This window comes from Mytilus trossulus, chromosome 8, assembly GCF_036588685.1.
Source record: "Mytilus trossulus isolate FHL-02 chromosome 8, PNRI_Mtr1.1.1.hap1, whole genome shotgun sequence".
NCBI classification, from domain to species: domain Eukaryota; kingdom Metazoa; phylum Mollusca; class Bivalvia; order Mytilida; family Mytilidae; genus Mytilus; species Mytilus trossulus.
Window position 1 is genome coordinate 16,334,838 of NC_086380.1, and position 21,157 is coordinate 16,355,994.

Genomic DNA, 21,157 nt, shown 5'->3' on the forward strand with positions numbered 1-21,157 from the left:
ACAAAAAGAAGCAATATTTTTGTAATCTAAAATATCAAAGTAGGTTTCGAAATTTATATTATTTTTGAATAATTTATAATTTAAAGCTTTTGGAGAATTCTGTACAGTAGCATACCATGTCTGTCTGAACTGGTCAGTTAATCTTAATTTAACAGTATCATACAACCAGTTTTTACTTATAAAATATTTAGAGTTCCATATATTTGATAGTCCACAGTTATCAAGCACAGATTTTACATTCTTACACCAAGCTATATTTCCATTATAACTACCAGTAGCAAGATTGTATAGAATTACAGGAAGTTTCTTATTTTCCCCAGTTACAAGCTTTTCCCAATAATTTATAGTACGTAATTTAATAAAAATATCAAGTGGGAATCGGCCAAGTTCCCCATATATCATATAATCAGGCGTGGATTTTTTAAGATTAAGCAGTAATTTACAAAATTTTAGATGAACACGTTCTATAACAGAGGTGTTACCCATTCCCCAGACTTCACACCCGTATAATAATATAGGCTTAACTACTTTGTCAAATAATTCTAGTTGACATTTAATATTCAAATTATGTAATCTCCCCTTTTTTAGAATATCGTACATAGCCCTTGTTGCTTTATCAGCCTGTGCCTTTTTTGCTTTTATGAAACTTCCTGTTCTAGAAAATAATACACCAAGATATGTAAATTCTTCAACAATATCTAACTCAATATCAGCATATTTAAAACTAACATTTTGTAGTGGTCTACCTTTAGAAAAAATTACTATTTTGCTTTTCGGAACATTGACTTTTAATTTCCATGTTTCACAATATTCCTTTAAAGCGTCTAATTGTTTTTGTAGATCTGCTTGTGTTTCTGACAAAAGTACAGTGTCGTCTGCGTACAATACAACAAACAGTTTTAAATACATACAAAGCTCGTTCTCTATTTGATCTGATAAAGATTTCAAACCATTTATATTTTTGTTCTGAAAAAAGCTTTCTAAATCATTTAAATAAATAGAAAAAAGTATGGGAGATAAATTTTCTCCCTGTCTTACACCTACATTACATGGAAAGTAGTCTGAATATTCCCCATCACTAAAAATTCGTGATTTCACATTTTTATACATATTAAATATAGTGTTATACATCTTCCCATTCACTGTATGTAAAATGAGTTTTGACCAAAGACCAGATCTCCAAACTGTATCGAAAGCTTTAGCAAAATCAATAAAAGCACAAAAAAGTTTTTTCTTTTTTTGTCTCAGTAATTCAAATAAAATATGCAGAGTAAATATACTGTCTATAGTGGAATATCCCTTTCTGAAACCAAACTGGTTTTCATTTAACAACAAATATTCTTCCAAAAAGTTACTCAGTCTTAAATTCAAAATTGACGTAAAAAGTTTACCCATACAGCTTAATATAGTTATTGGTCTGTAGTTTTGGGGATCTGACTGGTCACCTTTGTTTTTATAAAAAGGTATAACATTACCAACAAGCCAAAGTTCAGGCACTTTTCCAGTATCAAATACAATATTAAACAGTTTTACATAGATTGGCATAAAAATCTGAGTGGTGCTCTTAATATATTCATTAGTGACGAAGTCATCGCCACAAGCTTTGCCATTCTTGAGATTTTTGATGCATTTAAAAATTTCATTTTCCGTAATAGAACTGTTTAATAACAAATTAAGTTCGTTATTTTCATCTATAATAGTTTCTTCACCAGCGTCAGGATCTGACGAATTTAAATTTTTGAAAAATTCAAAAAGTACATCAACAGGAATATTATTCCTTTTTTTTCTTTATACGAGTTTAATATCTTCCAAAATTCTTTAGAATTACTATTTTTTAAATTATTCATCTTTTTTCTCATGGCTTTTTTATGCTTATTAATAGAAATGTTCATTTGCCTCTTATATTCACGTTCTGTATGCTTCATCTCTTCTCTTTTTAAACATGTTTTATTGTATTTATATCTTCTTTTTGAAATTCGAAAGCACCGCCTTTTTTCCCAACATATTTGGTCAAACCAAGGTTTAATAACTTTTTTTCGACATTTGTTTTCATGTCGTTTATAAGTGAAAGATCCAAACACCTTTTCGGCTGAATCCAGCATTAAACCATTTACAGATTCAACTATTTTATTAATATTTTCTTGAGCCAGTATACTGGTATTCAACATAGTTAAATCATTATTTAATTGATCGATTTTATTTCTATCGATATTTCTCAAAAATTCGGCTTCTTTTTCACAATCCCATTTTTTGAAGCCTTTTCTTTCATGACATGCCAAATCGTTTATTAAAATGTCATCGCATTCGACGATGTTATCAATCGAGTTGAAGACTAGTTTACAGTTCAGAGGCGAATGAACATCGGAAAAAAGAGCAGAAAAATCAAGTACAGACATATTAACAACACATGATAACATATTATATGTACAAATAAAATAGTCAACCACACTAGACTGGCGACAAGTAAATAAGCCTTCTTTATCGCCATCAGCCCTTCCGTTTAAAATAAACAGATTGTTATTTCTGCACATTTCTAAAAGTAGATTTCCAAAATGGTTTTTTGTCTTGTCGCAACTATTTCTAATACGTGACATATGAAACTTGTGTAAATTGTTTGAAAAATCAATATTAAAATTATCTGAAGTGTCATGATTGGTATTTGTTATTTCATAGAAGTCTAAATTGGCAGCAGTTCTGCTGTTAAAATCACCAGTAAGCAAAATAGACTCATGGTTAGCTGAAAATTTTAGAAATTCTTGTTCAAGTATATTTATTGAATCTGGTACCTTATAAGTAGAATTTTCGGGTGGTATGTACACTGTACCAATCATAACATCTTGTTCTGTTTTTAAATAATTGGCTGAAATTTTAACCCAAAATACTAAATTACTATCTGTTTCTATTGTTTGCACATAACTTTCTAATTCATTTTTATATCCAAATGCAATACCACCTGATTTGACTTTTGATTAAGTTTTTCTATTTTTCAATTTAAAAGTATAACCTGGTATATCAACATTGTCAAAATCATCAGTTTTTGTTTCTGTTAAGCAGATAAAGTCATAACATTTAATGAGTTCTATAAATTCGGGATATTGCATTCTGTTCATAATCCCACAACAATTGAGCGACAATATATTTAAGACTAATGAACTGTTAACATTTTTAGAATCTCCATTGGGATCCTAACTGTCTGGGTTGGGAGTCGAAGATATGCGTCGGCGTCGTTTCCGGTTTTGATGGTGGTCCGGTGTGCGCATTTGAGATGTGAGACTGTCGGTAGGTTCAATGTCCGAAATTTGGTCGTTGTACATTTCACCATCTACATACAAAATGTCTCTAACTAACTTGACAGTGTGTCCTTCTTCGCGTTTTTGTTTCATAACTGGGTATAGGCTTTTGCGTGCTTGTTCAATTATGTCAGGAAACTGTTGATTAACACCAAAAGGTTTTCCTTTAAGCCTGTACGTATTTGAAAGCGATCGTGCCAGATCTTTGTAATATAAAAATCTGGCCACAATCGGTCTAGGGCGTCCGCGTCTACCTGGTTTGGCACCATATCCAAATCTGTGGACATTGCCGAATTCTATCCTGTGTGTTACATGTAAGAATTGCTGTATGAAATCTCTGATAACTTCTTCAGTGTTTTCTCCTTCGGTTTCCGTCAAACCAGTAAAAACCAAGTTATTCTTCATTGATCTGCATTGAAGGTCAATAACGGTGCTCTGTAGAATTTCGTTTTCTTGTTTTGCGTTATTGACAACTGTTTTTATTTCATTTCTCAGCTCTAAAGTGTTGTCTGCAAGGTCATTTGCTACTTTACTAATTGATGATTTAACCGATTTTACATCTTTAACGTTGTTTTCGTGATTTACCTTGAAATCGTCCATGAAGTCGCTAATTCCCTGTAGGTTATTATTAGCATCAGTTTGAATTTTCTTCATACTTTTAACTTCTTTGTTTAGTTCAGTGTGATCATGTTTTAATTGGGACATTTTTCCGTCGTTGCTATCACATTTACTTTTTAAATTTTTAATTTGACATTCAGCTTCTGCAACTTTTGAGTTCATTTCTGTGAATTTGGTTAATAGATTTGTCAAAGTTCTGTTCATTTGATTCACTTGTGACATTCCTTTTTCAATAGTTGTAAGTCTCTCATTCATACCTAGCATTAATTGATAGACATTTTCTAAAGTTACAGTTTGTTCGGGTTGCCCGTATCTGTATCTGTATGTATACGTTGAAGATACCAATTCTGGCTTTTACTCAACGGGAGAGAGAGACACCTATTGGCAGTGTTGGAGAGCAGCCTTGAAGCTCTCAACTGTATCTGCGCATACAATACGATCCTCTAGTTGGTTCCAATGTAGTACACTCTTGACGAAGAAAGAGTTCTTATATGGATCGGTGTTGCTTGGAATAGTATCTAGTGCCTTAGAATTGTTCTTCACTGAATTTGTCACTATATTGGCACATACAAAATTGTCAAATGTTTTGGGTTTGATTTTCCTCTTAGGTTTACTTTTAACAAGAAAATCGTCGGGATTAATAGCTGGGACCAACCCCTCAACCACTTTGTACAGAAATACTAGCCGTTGACTTGTTCTTCTTGCTTGTAGGTTGTCTAGTTCTAACTCGGCTAGCATTTTGGTGACCGACCCCTCTTCTCTAGACCTATAGTCGCCTGTGATGAATCTAGCCGCTCTGCGTTGTATTCTTTCCAATTGATTTATATCATGTTGTGTATATGGGTCCCATATTATGGCACCATATTCCATAGTTGATCGTACTAATGATATATATGCGGTCTTTTTGCAATCTTTTGGGCAGAAGCGTAGGTTTCTTCTTAGAAAGCCGAGTGTCGAATTGGCTTTCTTGGCAACATTTGAGATGTGCGTGGTCCATTTTAGGTCTTCTGATATTTGTAAGCCTAGATATGGGTTGTGTTGGACTTGTTGTAGTACATGTCCGTCTAGGCTGTACATCTTCTGGCTTTTGTTCTTAATGCTGAGTATATAGCACTTCTTTGCATTAAAGCGCATGCCCCAGTTAGTGGCCCATACTTCTAGGTTTTGGAGGTCTCGTTGTAGGAGTGTGTGGTCATGTTGACTATTTATGTTCCTGTACAGGAGGCAGTCATCTGCGAAAAGTCTGACAGATGATTGTACTGAATCTGGAAGGTCGTTTATGTGGCAGAGGAAGAGAAGGGGTCCTAGTACTGTACCTTGTGGTACACCGGAGTCAACTGAAGCTTCTTCTGATTCCTCCCCATCTACAACAGCTTTCATTTTCCTTTGGGTTAGGAACATCTCCAACCATTTGTTTAGTGGTCCTCTTATACCGTATTCGTTCATTTTGTGCAGTAGTTTGTTGTGTGGCACAGTGTCAAACGCTTTGGAGAAGTCCAGTATAGCTACATCAATTTGTTTTCCTGTGTCGAAGGCTTTCATGAAGTCGTGTAGTGTGACTAGCAGTTGGGTTTCACAGGAATAGCCTGACCTGAAGCCATGGTTTAGTGATGTAAGTACTCTGTGCTTCTCTAGATGTTTAAGTATATGTCTACAGATTATATGTTCCAGTAGCTTGCATGGTACAGATGTTAAGGATACTGGTCTGTAGTTTTCTGGTGCATGTTTGTCCCCCTTTTTGAAGACACTTGATATGTTTGCATTTAGCCAGTCTCTTGGTAATGTACCAGTGTTGATGGATTTTTGGAATATCATTGTAAGTCCAGGTGCTAGTTGTTTTGAGCATTCTTTCAATATACGGTTTGGTATGCCGTCTGGTCCTGATGCCTTGGATGTATTCAGTTTTTTCAGCAGCTTTTCGACTCCATCTGTATTTATGTATAAAGGAGGTATTGTGCTTTTTATGTGCTTTGATGTTGTTGGCAGAGTTTTGTCCTTATTTCTTGTAAATACTGAGCTGAATTGTTTGATCAGTAATTCTGCTTTACCTTTGCTGTCATTGATTAGGTGGCCGTTGCTTTTAAGGGGTGCTATTCCTATGTTGTCCTGTTTTCTTGATTTTACATATTTCCAAAATGGTTTTGAGTTGTTGTTTTCTAGCCCTTCTAGGATTGTGGTATTGATGTAGTTATACTCAGCTTTTCTGATTTGCCGCTTGCATTCTTTTTGGAAGTGCCTGTAGTTGGTCCAGTTGTTGGTTTTCTTTGCCTGTTGGTATAGCCTTGTTTTCTTTTTAAACATTTTCCTAATTTTATGATTGATCCAGGGTAGACTGGTTTTAGATCGGATGAGTTTTGATGGTATATGGTTGTCAAGGTTAGAATAAAGGTCTGTCTTGAACTTGTCCCATAATTCCTGTACTGTGGCACCTGAATTATACATTTCAATGATGTTGGTAGAAAGGATAGTCAGGTCTTTGTGTAGATCTTCCCATTTTGCTTTGGAGTATATGTAGCATTTGCGTGGCTTCTTACTCTGATAATGTGGTTTTGTGTCGCAGTCTGTTACAATCATATCGTGGTCAGATATTCCTGGAGCATTAGAGGATGTTTTGATGAGTGACGGGTTTGAAGTCAGCACTATGTCCAGTAAGTTATTGCCTCTTGTTGGTGTTTCGTGTATCTGAGTTAGTGAGTGTGATATGATAACTTCCATTAGAGCTATTTGGATTTCCTTGTCTTGTGCATTTTGGTTTACTGACATGGTGTTCCAGTTTATGTCTGGGCAGTTGAAATCTCCAGTTAGCATGATGGTTTGATTTTTGTTTGAAATGTGGTCTAACGATTTGTCCAATTCCTTTATGTGTTCCATGTTTCTGTGTGGCATATAGAATGAGCCTATTGTGAGATCTTTTTTGTCTTTCATTTGTATCTTTACCCATTCTATCTCACATTTTGTTACAAACTCTGGTTTTTCAATTGCAATAATGTCGTTTTGTACAAGGATGAAAACACCTCCTCCCAGTGTACCTCGATCATTTCTGTAGGCTGTGTAGTTTTCTGGAAAAACTTCGCTAGATTTAATTGCATCTTTAGTTGGGTTTTTTCCAGGATGTTCACCTTTCAGCCAAGATTCTGTGCCGCATATGATGTCAGGTTTGATGTAGTTGACTGCAGCTGAAAATTCAGATGTCTTGTCCTTGATGCTTCTACAGTTCAGTGTAAGGATTCTTAAGTTTTGTTTCTTTGGTATGTTGAATACGTTGCTGCTGTTGGTTCTGTTTTTGCTCTTATTTCTCTTTGATGTGTTGTTATTAATTGAATTATTTCCTTTTGGACTGCTGGTTTTAAGTGGACTGAATGCATTTGACGTAATTGATTCGAATGTGCTGTTGTGGGTTAAAGGATCATAATAGTTTGAAGTGTTCAATTCGTAACTGTGGAAAGTGAAAGTAGAAACGTTGATTCTTTCACATTTACAGCATAGCCATTGTACATTAGATCTTTGCAGTAGGTCGTAGTCTGCAGAACATAGTTCTATACATGTTTTGTGATGCCAGATGTTACAGTCATCACAGCATACTCCTTCGCAGTTCCATGTGACTGGGTGTTCACAAAGTCCACATGGGTAGATACTTTGTTGTTTTGTTCTTGGTCCCGGGTTTTGCTCTATGTCCCCTGCAAGGAGGAGAATTAGTATTGCCATTGAATAGTTCTTATTTGGCTTAACAGGTAATGTCATTGGTTTACGGCCTGCTGATGACCATTTGTTGTTTAATAGATTTGTAAGTAAGTGACGATGGTCCCATGATTTTTCATTGAAGATGGATTGCCCAATGTTATATATCAGAGTCACTGCTATTATCAAAGTAAATATTTTCATCTTGTAGATTTTTCTATGAGTATCAAGCTCTTGTAAATGTTGGGTTACTGTTGAGGTCTTCAGTTTAGCTCGGAAGAGCCCGTGCTGACTGAAACAACAACAGCAATTACCAACAGTTAATTTGTGCTTGCTCAGCGATCTTCTTTAACCAGGTTTTCGCTAAAAGGTTGTCTGGGTGGATTCCGTCAGCGTATAGGTTATAGTTGTATTGTGTCCTGGTTGTTGATGTTCTGTGGTCTCCTTTTTTAAATTTAGATTTTGTCTGTAAATCGTTTGAAAATTTTGGAGAGTGACTGTTTATGTTGGTATTTAGTTCTTTGATTTTGAAGTTTAATCTGATGACTTGATCTGTTAGTATATTGTCCTGTTCTTTAAATTCTTCAGGTGTTTTGTGTTTACGATGGCAGTTCCAGCGGTAGATTGAGTATACTGGTGTTTCAAGTATTGTTATTTTGCAGCTATCGTATTGTTGGACTAATTCAATAATTTTATTGTAGTGATAGAACATCTCTGCTGGTATTTAACATTTGGGAGGTATTGACATTTTCTTCTTCCATTTTTATCCACTCGTATAGAGCCTCAAATTGCTTTGCGACACTTGACTACAGTTCAGTTTATTGTCCAATACCCCCGGGTTACAGGTAGATGATAATATGGTCTCTGGATTTTACGTATGTTATGAATGAAAGAATATATCACACAAATTTTGAAATTAAATCTGAAAATGTCATTTTCTATTACTAAATCAAATAAATTATCTGGGCGGAAGGTCCCACAACTAAGCATAAGTTGAAGCATCTACGAATTATCCATAGTTACACATCATAAATAGCAAATAATTTGACTTATCTGAAGAGCGAAAATTCGTACGTCTCCATTTTACATTCGTACTCTCTCCTGCATTGATTAGCCAAAAAAGGGTTCCAACCACCGGAAACTTATCCTGGATCCGCCACTGTCAGAGGCTAAAAAAACAAACTGTAAAAGCAAGAAGTAACCTCCTTAGTAAAAGTAATAGAAATATTTGAAATTTAAACACTAAGATTATAACCACAAAATGAAGTTTGCGATTGATTTAGGGGTTATAGTCCTAACAGATAAGGAATTAGAGGTCAACGACGAGTAAGCATGTTTTCTAGTTTCCAGAAAATAACATGTCACGGGAACGGTGTATGTACGTATCTCTCGAAAGTTATACCACAAGGAATGTTAATTTAAACCATGATTATGTGTGTCATTTTCTTTTTAAAGACTTTTATGATGTATTTAAATGGTATAATACTATACTGAGTTGTACACTCAATCATCGGAAATTTCAATTAAGATTATGACCAGTGTATTATTGTACAATAGCAAAATAAGGAATATAAATTCAATTCATAATAACACCATACTAAGTTTTCTTACCTTCTTTGAATATCCGATTTAACCAGGTGCCGATTTGACTTTTTCTTTTAATAGGTGTCGATATGACCAGGTGCTGATTTAACTTGTACCCTTATTCTGTGTCAGAAACATATCATGTGTCAAACATATAGTTACAATCCAAATTCCTACCTGTATCAAGCGCGATGTTGTGTTTATTGTTTATCCCATCTGTTTAGGGTTAGACCTCTGCGGTCGTATCCAGCTGAGCTCGGCGAAGCAATCAATTTATTTTTTATAATTTCCGGAACGTGCACCTGAAATGGTTTGTTTTTATGTTTGTCACTACCCCAAAATGAAAATGACAGATGCCGAAAATTTCTTTTCGAAAGCTCTGCGACAGTTTGCCCGAGCTACTGCAGCTTCAAATCCAGCTCCAATTGAAAAGGTCTGCACATTTATGTAAAGCAAGTTGTCCTTCCTACAATATTTTTGTGGAAACATAGTAACTGACTGAAATTTTTGGGTACACAACTCGTACTTTCGGCAAGTCGTACTCAACCAACTCGTACCCTATTTTTACCAACTCGTAACCTTGTTTTATTTGATATTATTTATCAAGTTTATATGCATAGTTATTGTAACTTTCTTTCGTATATCATTATTTAGCAAAATACAAATAAAAAAACAACCTTCATTGTTAATAAAATTCAATCATAATTGTTTTAAATAAGCTTATAAAATGCTAATCGTTATAATCATTAGTATTCCTTAGAATTGATTGTTTGAAATTGTTTGGACGGCAATTTATTTGATAAAGACATTAAAATAATTATGAGTACACAATATGCTAATCAGTGGTCATTAGTGGATAACATACATACAAAAATAGAATGGATTTGTTAAAAGTAGAATAAACAGAGAGAAGTAAATGAAAACAAGAAATCGGTATAATTGCGGCACTATGAACATCAAAGGCCATTGAGTTATACTTTAACAATCAAAAGTAAAAAATCTCTTCAAATATTTTAAGGATCGAGCACACCTTGACAGAGGGGGGCAAGGGGTTTAACTGTTATGCTGTTATGGGGCAATTTAATTCTTTGTTATCTGTTATTTTGAAAATATATTTGCTGTTAGCTGTTATTGTCTTATTCTTTGTTAGCTGTTATTGGGCTTTTAGTTTTTTTGTTATCTGTTATTGTGATAATGTATTTGCTGTTAACTGTTATTGAAAATTGGAATGTTAGCATTTTTTTTTTGACAGTCAATATTCGGTATAAATTGAAGATCATTAGACATTGGGGTCTACCACTACTAATTAACATATACCCATCACAGAAGTGAGGTCCAGGACAATTCAAGTATATCTTATGATTATCCTTTGTAATAAATTCCATTTTTTTTATGAATGTGTATTTAGAATTATCTTATTTTTTGTATGAGAACAATGTTCCTTGTTTCCCGTACGAACATATTAAATTAAAACAATTCTTAATATGACAAAATGGAAAACATATGACCAGGAATATCTGACAAGGATCTCTTTAGGAGTAGGTCCTAACAACCAGTTCACCTTTTATATAACATGGTACATGGACTCAGCTCTGTGATTCTTTTCAAAGCACAACCAAATGCATTGTACAATGAAAGTTCCAACCATGTACTTGGGTCCGAAGCTGCACATAACTCATTACAAACAAAGATTTATTTTGTTATAAGCCATTGTTTCCTACTAAACTATGTATTCTACTTACTAGTACACTTGGTACAATCAAAAACCTGATAAAAAATTGTTCAAATAAGGCCTTTGAAAATAGTGGAATAAATTGCACTGGTATACTTCAGGGAGTTAAAATATCCACATCTACGGATATAAACGTAGAAAACTTATATTATATTGCTAAAAAAATATTGGGTACGACTTAGTAGAAGTACGAGTTGGCTGAGTACGAGTTGCCGAAAGTACGAGTTGACATGTATCCAAATTTTTGTGTCTGAACATCCTGTTTGACTTTTAGCCAATGTTCATCATAACAAATGAACAACATTGGCTGTGTTTACATGCATGAAAACATTCTCTGAGTATAGAATAACATGTACAGTTAGAAAATGATTAAGATCAATACTGCAAACTCAGCTATAAGAGGCCCCGAAATGACAATGTAAAACAATTTAAGGTCAAGTGACAGTAAATGGGCTATGTCACAGATTTCAGTAAAATTTGGCATACAACTCTGGCTCGATGAACTTCAACTGAAAATCGAAAAAATAATGTATTTATCTCAATTATTATTTGAAATATTACTGTTTGAATTCTTACAAAATGGGTGAACATTTGTATAGAAAGCACATAAAATCAGCCAAAACCCTTCTAAAATTTGTCTTAAAATCGCCAAATCTCTAATTCTACTCCATAGATTTTTCTCAAAAAACTATATGTTGTTGATAGATAAATTCCCGTTATAATGATGCAAAATAAAGATAGGGTCACCGACTTCGTTTTTACGGTATACATCATTCAAAGTTGCGTTCTTTGTGAAAAAATCCAACAAAACGTCGAAATAATCGTAACGTTATCGCGTTGCAGGCCGTAAAACGTTAATTTTTTACGTTTTTCACTACAAACGGTATCAAATTGATTATTAGACAAAAAACGAATTCGGTGACCCTATGATTATTTAATATCATTAAAACAGAAATTTATGTGTCAACAATATATAGTTTTTAAAGAAAAATCTATGGAGTAGAATTAGAGATTTGGCGATTTTAAGACAAATTTTAGAAGGTTTTTCGCCGATTTTATGTGCTTTCTATACAAATATTCACCCATATTAAAAGAAATCATCACCCATATTAAAAGAAATCAATCTGCAATTTTTCAGATAATAAAAGAGATAAATGTATTATTTTTTCGATTTTCAGTTGTAGTTCAACGATCCAAGGTTGTATGCAAATTTTTAGCAAAATCTGCGACATAGTCCATTTACTGTTCCTTGACCTTAAACGAGAAAACTAATAGTCCGAGATTACTCTGACATCCAACGGCTGTTTTGCCAGACAAGCTGGGGCGTGGGACTTTTTGATATGGAACGAGCTCTGACGTCCAACGGCCCCAGCTTGTCTGGCAAAACATCGGTCGGACGTGCGAGTAATCTTGGACTAGAAAACTAACAACTTTATTTATGTACATTGTGCAAAAATGAATGAAAAACAAATATGTAACACATAAACAAAAGACAACCACTGAATTACAGGCTCCTAAGGACAGGCGCATACTTACATAATGTGGCAGGTTCAAACATGTTGGCACATTATTATTTTTATTTAAAGCATATATTTGAACTCTCTGATGTAAGTAGTCATATAACCTATGTCATATTCAACAAATTTTTAGAATGGTGCAAGCATCCTAACTGATGTTCGGTTTGCCTTTTTTATTGTATAAATTTCAAGATTTAGTAAAAGTTTAATCCAAGAAGACTTAAAGATGATTCATTATCAGAATCTGACTGACGAAGGATATCTGTTATCCGAAATATTTATAAATAATTACATTTATAGTTCCTTTTTGTGTTATTGGTGTTGTTATGTACACTTCTTAGGCGTTTATATAATTTATTTTATTGTGTACATGTATCGTTACTTGTAACGATCCAGCGCCCTATTATTCAGACGTTTTACATATATATATGTATATATATAACATACTAGTAATATTTATTTTGCTTTTAATTTAGGGACGACATCAAAAGATCGATGTAGGATAAAAAACTTAAATCAAATAGTTTGGGGATGGGGTTTAAAATTCTGCAAGTTTTGTATATCTGAAATTGATTTTTATATTTATCCCTATTGGTAAATCAATTTTCCCCAAATTATTTAAGTTAAGAAGGGGGATGGTGTTGCTTGGGTCAGTGAAAAAACTATGTGTCAGTGAATTAAGTTTTTTTTATCCTACATTGAACTTTTGATGTCATCCCTTACTGATTACAAAATCAAAATCATGTGCATTTTGTGTTTCTGCAAAATTTTCCTAAAAGTCTTGATCTTTTTATATATGATTAATTCATGACACCTTGAACAATGTTGAAAGAAAATTGTCTTTTCAGGTAACAAGGCTTTTAGATCTTTGTCCAAGGGAGACAACAAAAGGATTTCGTTTTGACAAACGTGGACAAGATGCAGTGATAGCTCTAGGTATATTCTTTATAGAGTCTGGATTACAGGTATGCAAATGTAAATTATACTAACTTGCACTTCATAATATGCATGATATATTTGTGTTTTTAAAAGAGAAAAAATGCTTTAAGTAAATTAACATTTACCAAAAAAAATTATTTACATGTACATCTATAAAAGAAGCAGCATTTATGCCATAATAATTTCTATAGTTTTAAGTGTACATTTTTTTAATACATCCTTTTGATAAAATATCATTATGAGATAGTTTATATACTACTTAAAATTACTAGACCTGTTAAGCTTTGAAAGAAAATTTAACTAATTAGGGAATGGATTAATTATTTGCATTTGTGGCTTCAGAGTAAACAAACTGTCCAATCAAAAATGTCCTTAAGTACTAATATTATTACATGTATAATCTGAGTTTTGTTATCTAATAAATTGCACATACTTATATTGTAAATCAGTATGAATTTATGCTTCTTACACTAATCAATTAGGGTGCAATGTATGCTGAACAGTTTCATAGGTGAGCTGCACTGATTATTTGCCCACCATTCCATACATGTACTCATGTTTTTGACTTCTGTTTTATGCAGCAGTTTTGTTTGGTTAATAATTTTTAATTGATATATAGCTCTATCTCTAATTATTTGATATTGAAATTGTATTTCAGTATAAAGACAAGATTTTGCCATATTTACTGAATGTTTTGCAAGGTCTAACTAAAGCAAAGTGGGTCGGCATAGAAAAACCTGTACATGGGAGAAGTAAGTATAAACTATTGTTTAACTAATACTCCAAATTGACAACAACACTTCAATTTAATTTATTGTTTAAATAGTCTGATTGAAGTTATAAATGGAAATCCAGGAAATTCTTTATAATTATAAACTGGAAACCAAGCACAACAATGTTTTCAGTTAAACACTGAATGACCATCTGCGAGTATGGTCTCGAGGAAATGATGATAGTCCGTCGGAAAGGGACAATAAATGGCTGACCCGTGTTAAGAGAAAGAGGCAGCACTCGCACCTGCAAAATTGAAAGGGATTGATATAAGTTGCAAAACTTGTTTCCCAATCCACTATAAATAAATATGTTTAAACTAACACTCAATGAAAATCATGCAAAAACTCTTAATGCTTACTTAAAATTCATAATAACATAAATGAACAATGCAAGCAAATTTTTTAAAAGTGGAATATGAACAATTCATTGTTTCACTAGATTCTGAACAGTATGAATACATTATTTGAGTTGTTGGGCCACAAGTTGTATATATTCCACATTGATTCCAGAATTTGTTATTTTATAACACTAGTTCTGGTATAAAAATAAGTGAAACAAATTTTACATAGTATTCAATTTTAGAATATAGGAAAGATTTGATTATTGTTTCAGTTTTACCCTCCTCCGAATGTTTTAGTTTCTGTCTCAACACCATACTGAGTGATGTGGCCTATGAAGATTCAGATTCCAGGGAACAGGTAAAACACATTTTACATCTTAAGGTGGTACCTAACACATGAACTAAAATTGATTTTTTGACAAAAATATTAAAAAAATCAAAAAAATTGAACCACCCATTTATTCAGAAAAATTACACTGGTTATATAGCAGTTTGACAAACACTTATTTTGATCATTGAGAAGATTAATATTCCCTTAAGAACACAACGTCATTAAAACATTCTGCTGATTTTACAAAGTTATCTCCCTGTAGTGTTAGGCACCACCTTAAGCTACTCACCCACTCACAATCCTCACAATTTTTGGAGGATTTTATTCTAATGACACATGTTTAGATGACATTTGAAATTCTCCATAAAATTTGTAAATACCTCAATCAGAAAATCAAAGACATAATCATTTAAGCACACATTTGACATGCATAACATATGTAGTAGAACACTAGTTCTTAAAATCACTATTTTGAAAAGTTGACAGTATGTACTCATTTTCTCACTGTTTACTAAGTATTGTCAGTTAGAGCCAAATATATCTAAAGTCATCATGTGACTTGTGTATTAGCATGCTGGTCTTTAAAGTGATTATTCAGTGTAAATTAGAAAATAAATCATACTAATAAAAGAAAGATGTTAGCTAACTATACATGAATAAAACAGCAACCCAATGACACATTCAACGGTCAATGTACAGTCTTCAATATTTCACACTCACATCTCAATCATTGTTATAACCAATGATATTTTAACTGATCGGGCGGAGCTTACTATTTGATTTGCATAAGGACAGTCTATTTGAAGATGTGTTAGATAATGATGATTGCCGTTATAATTATTATTGAATTGTAATCACCTATCAGTGTCATCAAAGAAATAAACAAAAGAATGACTGGACACTTCATTGATGAGTTTATCCTAAAACACCTATCTATAGACTGGTTTATTATGAGTGAAACGGTTAAACTCTGCCCAGTCAAGTGAAATAAATCAAATAATACATCTCATTCTTACTTATTCTTAGTCGTCACTAGATTTTATTCTTGGTTGAAGTATGGAAAAGAAACAGTTATTTTGTGTCATATATTTACAACTTGTATTGTAGATCATATCATGTCAGCTTGAAGTGTTAGAAGTTATAACAAAACTTTGTGAAGGTAGCAAATATGATATCCCAAAAGGTAATTATGTAAAAATTGCATTGAAATTTTGTGTATACCATATAAAATTGAAGTATACTGTAAACCAACTTATTTTCTCGAGCGATTTATTTTCGCGACTTTCGCGAGTAGAAAAATAACGCGAAATTAAATCGTCATGAGTATGTATAACTTAGATCTTTCCTTATCAAACTACATCAATTAAATTAGAAAATCGCGAAAACTAAATCGCCACGAATTGGACTAGCTGGGGATAAACGCAAAATAAAGTTGGTTTACAGTATGTAAAATATGATAATTAACATTCTGTACTAGCCATTTTTCCACTAAATTTGATTGCCTTAAGTAGTGTTTAGATATAAAACAAACAAAAGCTGCATGATCACTTTAATGAAACCTTAGATAAAATAGCCCAAAAGCTATAAATAAAAATTAAGAAATTTCTGCTTCATATGTTGTGTTTTTCTTAAGATAGCTGATTATTGTGCTTTTTAGCCTACATTTAACTTTTAAAAATCTGAAATGCTTTAATGTTGTTTCTCCCAAAGTAAACATAGATTAGAAAATATTATATTAAACACAGAAGGTTTTGTTAATGCATGAATTTGGAACCAGATATTGCCTAGCTTCTTTTTATACTCTTATGCCATTCTTGCAAATTTGATGGAATTATATTTAGTTGAACCTTTGCTGAACTTTTTCAATTTGCTCCTTTGTATAGACGGAAGAAATATTTAATTTACTGCTAAGTTTAGTTAATGTCTTTAATTGATCAATTACAAGCCACTAGAGAGGTGCAGGGTCCTCCACCTCGTGTCGCAGAACCTCTATATAATATTGGCATTTTAGAGAATAAGCCTTTGGGGTTTTCGGAAGCTTAATTTAACTTTTAAGTTATATGTACTGTTACATAAATAGTTTTTACATCTATCTGGTATATCAGTTATAAAAATTTAACCTCCTTGAATGAGATATTGCAAATTCAGAAATTGAAATGCATTAATTATTATGATTTTTGAAGAATCAACAAAAATGTGAAATTAATTATTGCGATATCAGGAAAATCTCCAAACAGATATGTATCAGATTTCAAAATGTGAGTACTTATTATTGTGATACCCACTCCGTCACATTACTCATGATAATAAAATTCTTACATCAATTTCTGAACTTACACTAATAGTTTTAACCTACCATGTTCCCAAACATTTTAAAGTGGACAACAATAAATATTATACAGTTATTGACTTTTGATGAGGTTGATACATAGAGAATAATACATGGCAAAATCCGTATCATATGTCGTATCATCCCGAGACATCAATATTAGCCCAAGGGCCTTTAGGCCCGAGGGATGATATAGGTCGAGGGTGATACGGCATGTGATACGGATTTTGCCATGTATTATACGCTTTATCATATGTTTCAACAGAAGAGTATTATATGAACTGTTTTCTGATCCATAGCACTGGGTTACCTTAAGTTCTACTTTTGCCTAAAGAACTGCTCAATTACTAATCTGAAGCACCTTGGTTACCTTACAATTTGCGTGCTGTTGTTGTCAAAATATTTTGGTTTTTTTTGGTATTTTTTATAGTTGCATTTAGTGTGCCAAAAACTATGAAAACTTGACGTTCGTGATGTTACATACAAAATGAAAACGACGTTCGTGACGTCACATACCAAACAATGACGTCATTAAAAAACTATTTGAGGAAAAATTTTCTTGTGCCCAAAAAAATTAAAACTGGCTTAATATGTAAAAAAAAAAAAAAAAAAAAAAAGTAGGGGTGTGATAAAGGGTAGGGGTGCGATAAAGGGTATTCGATAAAGGGTAGGGGTGTGATAAAGGGTATGCGATAAAGGGTGCGCATCAAAGTTGCGCGATATGGATTAAACAGCAGGCTATTTATCACATATGCAAAACTACTGTATTTACTACTAAACATATGATAAAATGATTTATTATATACTTAGTAGTAAATACAGATAAATGGTATGTGTAATACAGTCATTGGCAAGCTTGCTGTATCAGCCACCCGTGATGATATCAATATCAGCACGGTTGCAAAAGCTTTATCACACCTTTATTCTGTATGACGTCACATGATCGATTGCAGTCACTGTTGCAAAGGCTTTATCAAATCCCTAATCTGTATGACGTCATTTCAATCCTCCTTATCTGTATGACGTCATGTTACATAAAAAACATCTACTTGAGGTATATGTATATTATAAAGTGTATATGATATGGCTTTTTCAATATCACACACCATATCAACCCTCAACCAATATAATCCCTCGAGCAGAGCTCTTGGGATTATATTGGTGCCTCGGGTTGATACGGATGCCATATTGAAAAAGCCATATGATATTCTCTATTTATCAACCCCAGAGATATGATATTTACAGAGAACAATGGCTGAGGTTTAATGTCGTATCAATAGGGCTGGTAATCATTGTATCAACTGATATCAAAAGTCATCTATTGTTTTATTATATATTTTTTTTTATCCTTCTCCAATCTCTAGTATTTTTTTCAAGGTATTTTATAAAAATAAAAAAAAAGAGAATTTGCATGATAAATCAACCAACGTCATTGAAATTACCTTGTAAACTAACTATTCCAGTTCATGTTAGCTGTTCCAAATCTTATACTTATCTGTCATTATTTGCGGGTCTCATTGGGGTCTAAGCATGACGCAGGATTGCTGATTTTTCAAATTATTGTGGCGTGAAAACGGGAAATGAGGTCTTATGGGACCTAAGGAATGACAAAAAAATAAGAATTGCTAACGTACTAGTGTAAGCAGGATACGGGAATCTGACAAATCAGTAAGTGGGATCCGGGATTGAAACCCCTCAATGAGAACCCCTTATTTGTCCTCTGATGAATTACTATTTTATCAAGCACAATTGCCTTGCTTTAATTCAATCAAAAAGAGAAATTTTCTAGCCATATAATACTGTAAATTCAGAAATTATTGTGTGTATTTATTATTGCGATTATGTTATTTTAGACTTAAATGCAATTTCACTTTTTACGATGTTGAGAAAAATACTGTTAAATTGTTATAAAATATTTCAAAATGCGAGTTTAAATTATTGCGTTTTCAATTGTGTCACATTTTTGCAATAATTAAAACCTTGCAATAATTTCTGAATTTACAATAATAAACTTGTGACACAATTTGTAGGCCACCAGGGGTATTATAATGACCCAACAGGTAATATAATGTCAACACCTTGTATGCATCCTTATATTTGTTGTGCTATATCATAGAAATCTATTCAACATTTGTGTTGTTACAAGATAAACATTACAACAAAGCATATATATTTCTCTTATTTCATTGCTATTTTCAAATTTCTTGAGCAGTATGAGACAAAATATCTCCTCACCAGTGAAATATCTAATCTCAGCAAATGATCGGTTGAAATTTAATTAGGGTGTTAGATTTCTTGATTTTTTTCTGAATTACCTATATATATATTGTGATGTCATGAAAAAAGGCGACCATGTCTGATGACGTCACATATCAAGAATACAACTTTCTGCAAATCTTTGAAAAGTAGAGATAAAAATCATTAGAGAAGCAGATTACACCACAATAACTTATGTATTATGATATTTCTCCATACTCAACAGTTAAATTTTAATTATTTGATATCCTCGGCTTGTGATTTAAATATAAAATTTAACTGTTTTGATTGTAGAAATATCATAAGACACGTGTTGCAGTGATGGAATCTATAGTGAATATATATATGGTGAAAAAGTAAAATGATGTTTGATGGAAATAGAGAGAGATTATAATAGATTTTAAGAAATAGTTTCTAATGATTAGCACATAACCAAGTATTACTTTTTAGTTTTGATAGAAAGCTTACTTATTGTAGCTTTTGTTGAAGGGCTGCTTTTTATTCATTTTTACCCTAAATAGCATAGAAGCTAGATATCAAAACTACTGAACATTTACCTAAAATAAGACTCGCCGCGATATAGCCTTTTTGTCCTAATGCGGCGTAAAGCAACCAACAATCAATCAAATCAACCTAAAATTAAATAATTTATTCATCCATGTCAACATTGACCTGAATATGCATGAATAGATATAAGGAGAAGTGGTATGAGTGCCAATTAGACAACTCTCCATCCAAGTCATAATTTGTAAAAGATAAACCAGTATAGGTCAAAGTACAGTCTTCAATACGGAACCCCAACTCATACCAAACAACAAGCTATAAATGGCCCCAAAAATGATTATTAATGAAAGCATTAATTTGTCACAGGATGTTAATCAATCAATACATACATACCTTTTAAACATTTATTGACTAGAAAAGAGGGACTTAAGATATCAGATGGACAGTCAAACTCATAAATTGAAAATAAACTGACAACACCATGGCTTAAAATGAAAAAGACAAACAATAGTACACATGACACAACATAAAAAACTAAATAATAAGCAACACGAACTCCAACCAAAAATTAGAAGTATACCTAAAATTAAGATATGAAATAACTAATTATTTTTTACTGGTCCGTCTATCCATTTTATATCTAGTATAAACAATTTAATAATCAGGTTTTCAGCAATTGTTTTATCACTCCAATCGCTTTAAAGATGACAAATGTCACAGTAAATTAATTTTCCAGTGTAAGCCATGTACAATATTTCTTAATTATTGAATAACAAAAATTGTACGCTGAACTATCACAAGTGGAAAAATTTTGGAACTCACAAGAAATGGAGCAATCACTGGTTTCTGCCCAGAAATGTCAGTACGTTTGCTTGTGTACTATAACAGTGGCAACTTTCTCAAATATAAAAATGACATCATAATGGCAAACTAGTCATGCTCAAAAGCAACCTTAACAAACAGAAAACAATTTCTCTAAACTGTTAAAAAAAAACTATTTTTGGAACAGTTTGGCTAGCATACAAATGATCCAAACCTTTATCTCCAAATAAATTATTGTGTCTTTACTTTTTAGCATTATACTTTAAAAATATATATGCATGTATGTGGTTGAACTTTTTTTGCATGTACTTTCATTTGTTGTATTTGGAAAGTCCACAAAAATTTTTATTTTATAAAAAAACCATATTGATATTGAAACTTGATAGAAATCAAGAGCTGAATTCATTTCCACAAAACAGCATGTTATTTGGCTCCACAGTTTT

At 32.7% G+C, this 21,157-nt stretch overlaps 1 protein-coding gene across 1 annotated transcript in view; it reads left to right on the forward strand.

The window, feature by feature from the left end:
- The first annotated feature begins 9,503 nt into the window (after window positions 1–9,503).
- LOC134680619 (phosphatidylinositol 4-kinase alpha-like) overlaps window positions 9,504–21,157 on the forward strand; it is a 70,306-nt gene continuing 58,652 nt past the window's right edge. Inside the window, exons 1-6 of the mRNA XM_063539731.1 lie at window positions 9,504–9,603; window positions 13,268–13,384; window positions 14,017–14,110; window positions 14,745–14,830; window positions 15,911–15,986; window positions 19,163–19,192. Coding sequence (XP_063395801.1) covers window positions 9,511–9,603; window positions 13,268–13,384; window positions 14,017–14,110; window positions 14,745–14,830; window positions 15,911–15,986; window positions 19,163–19,192 — 496 coding nt within the window. The 5' untranslated portion in view covers window positions 9,504–9,510. The remainder of the gene's footprint in view (window positions 9,604–13,267; window positions 13,385–14,016; window positions 14,111–14,744; window positions 14,831–15,910; window positions 15,987–19,162; window positions 19,193–21,157) is intronic.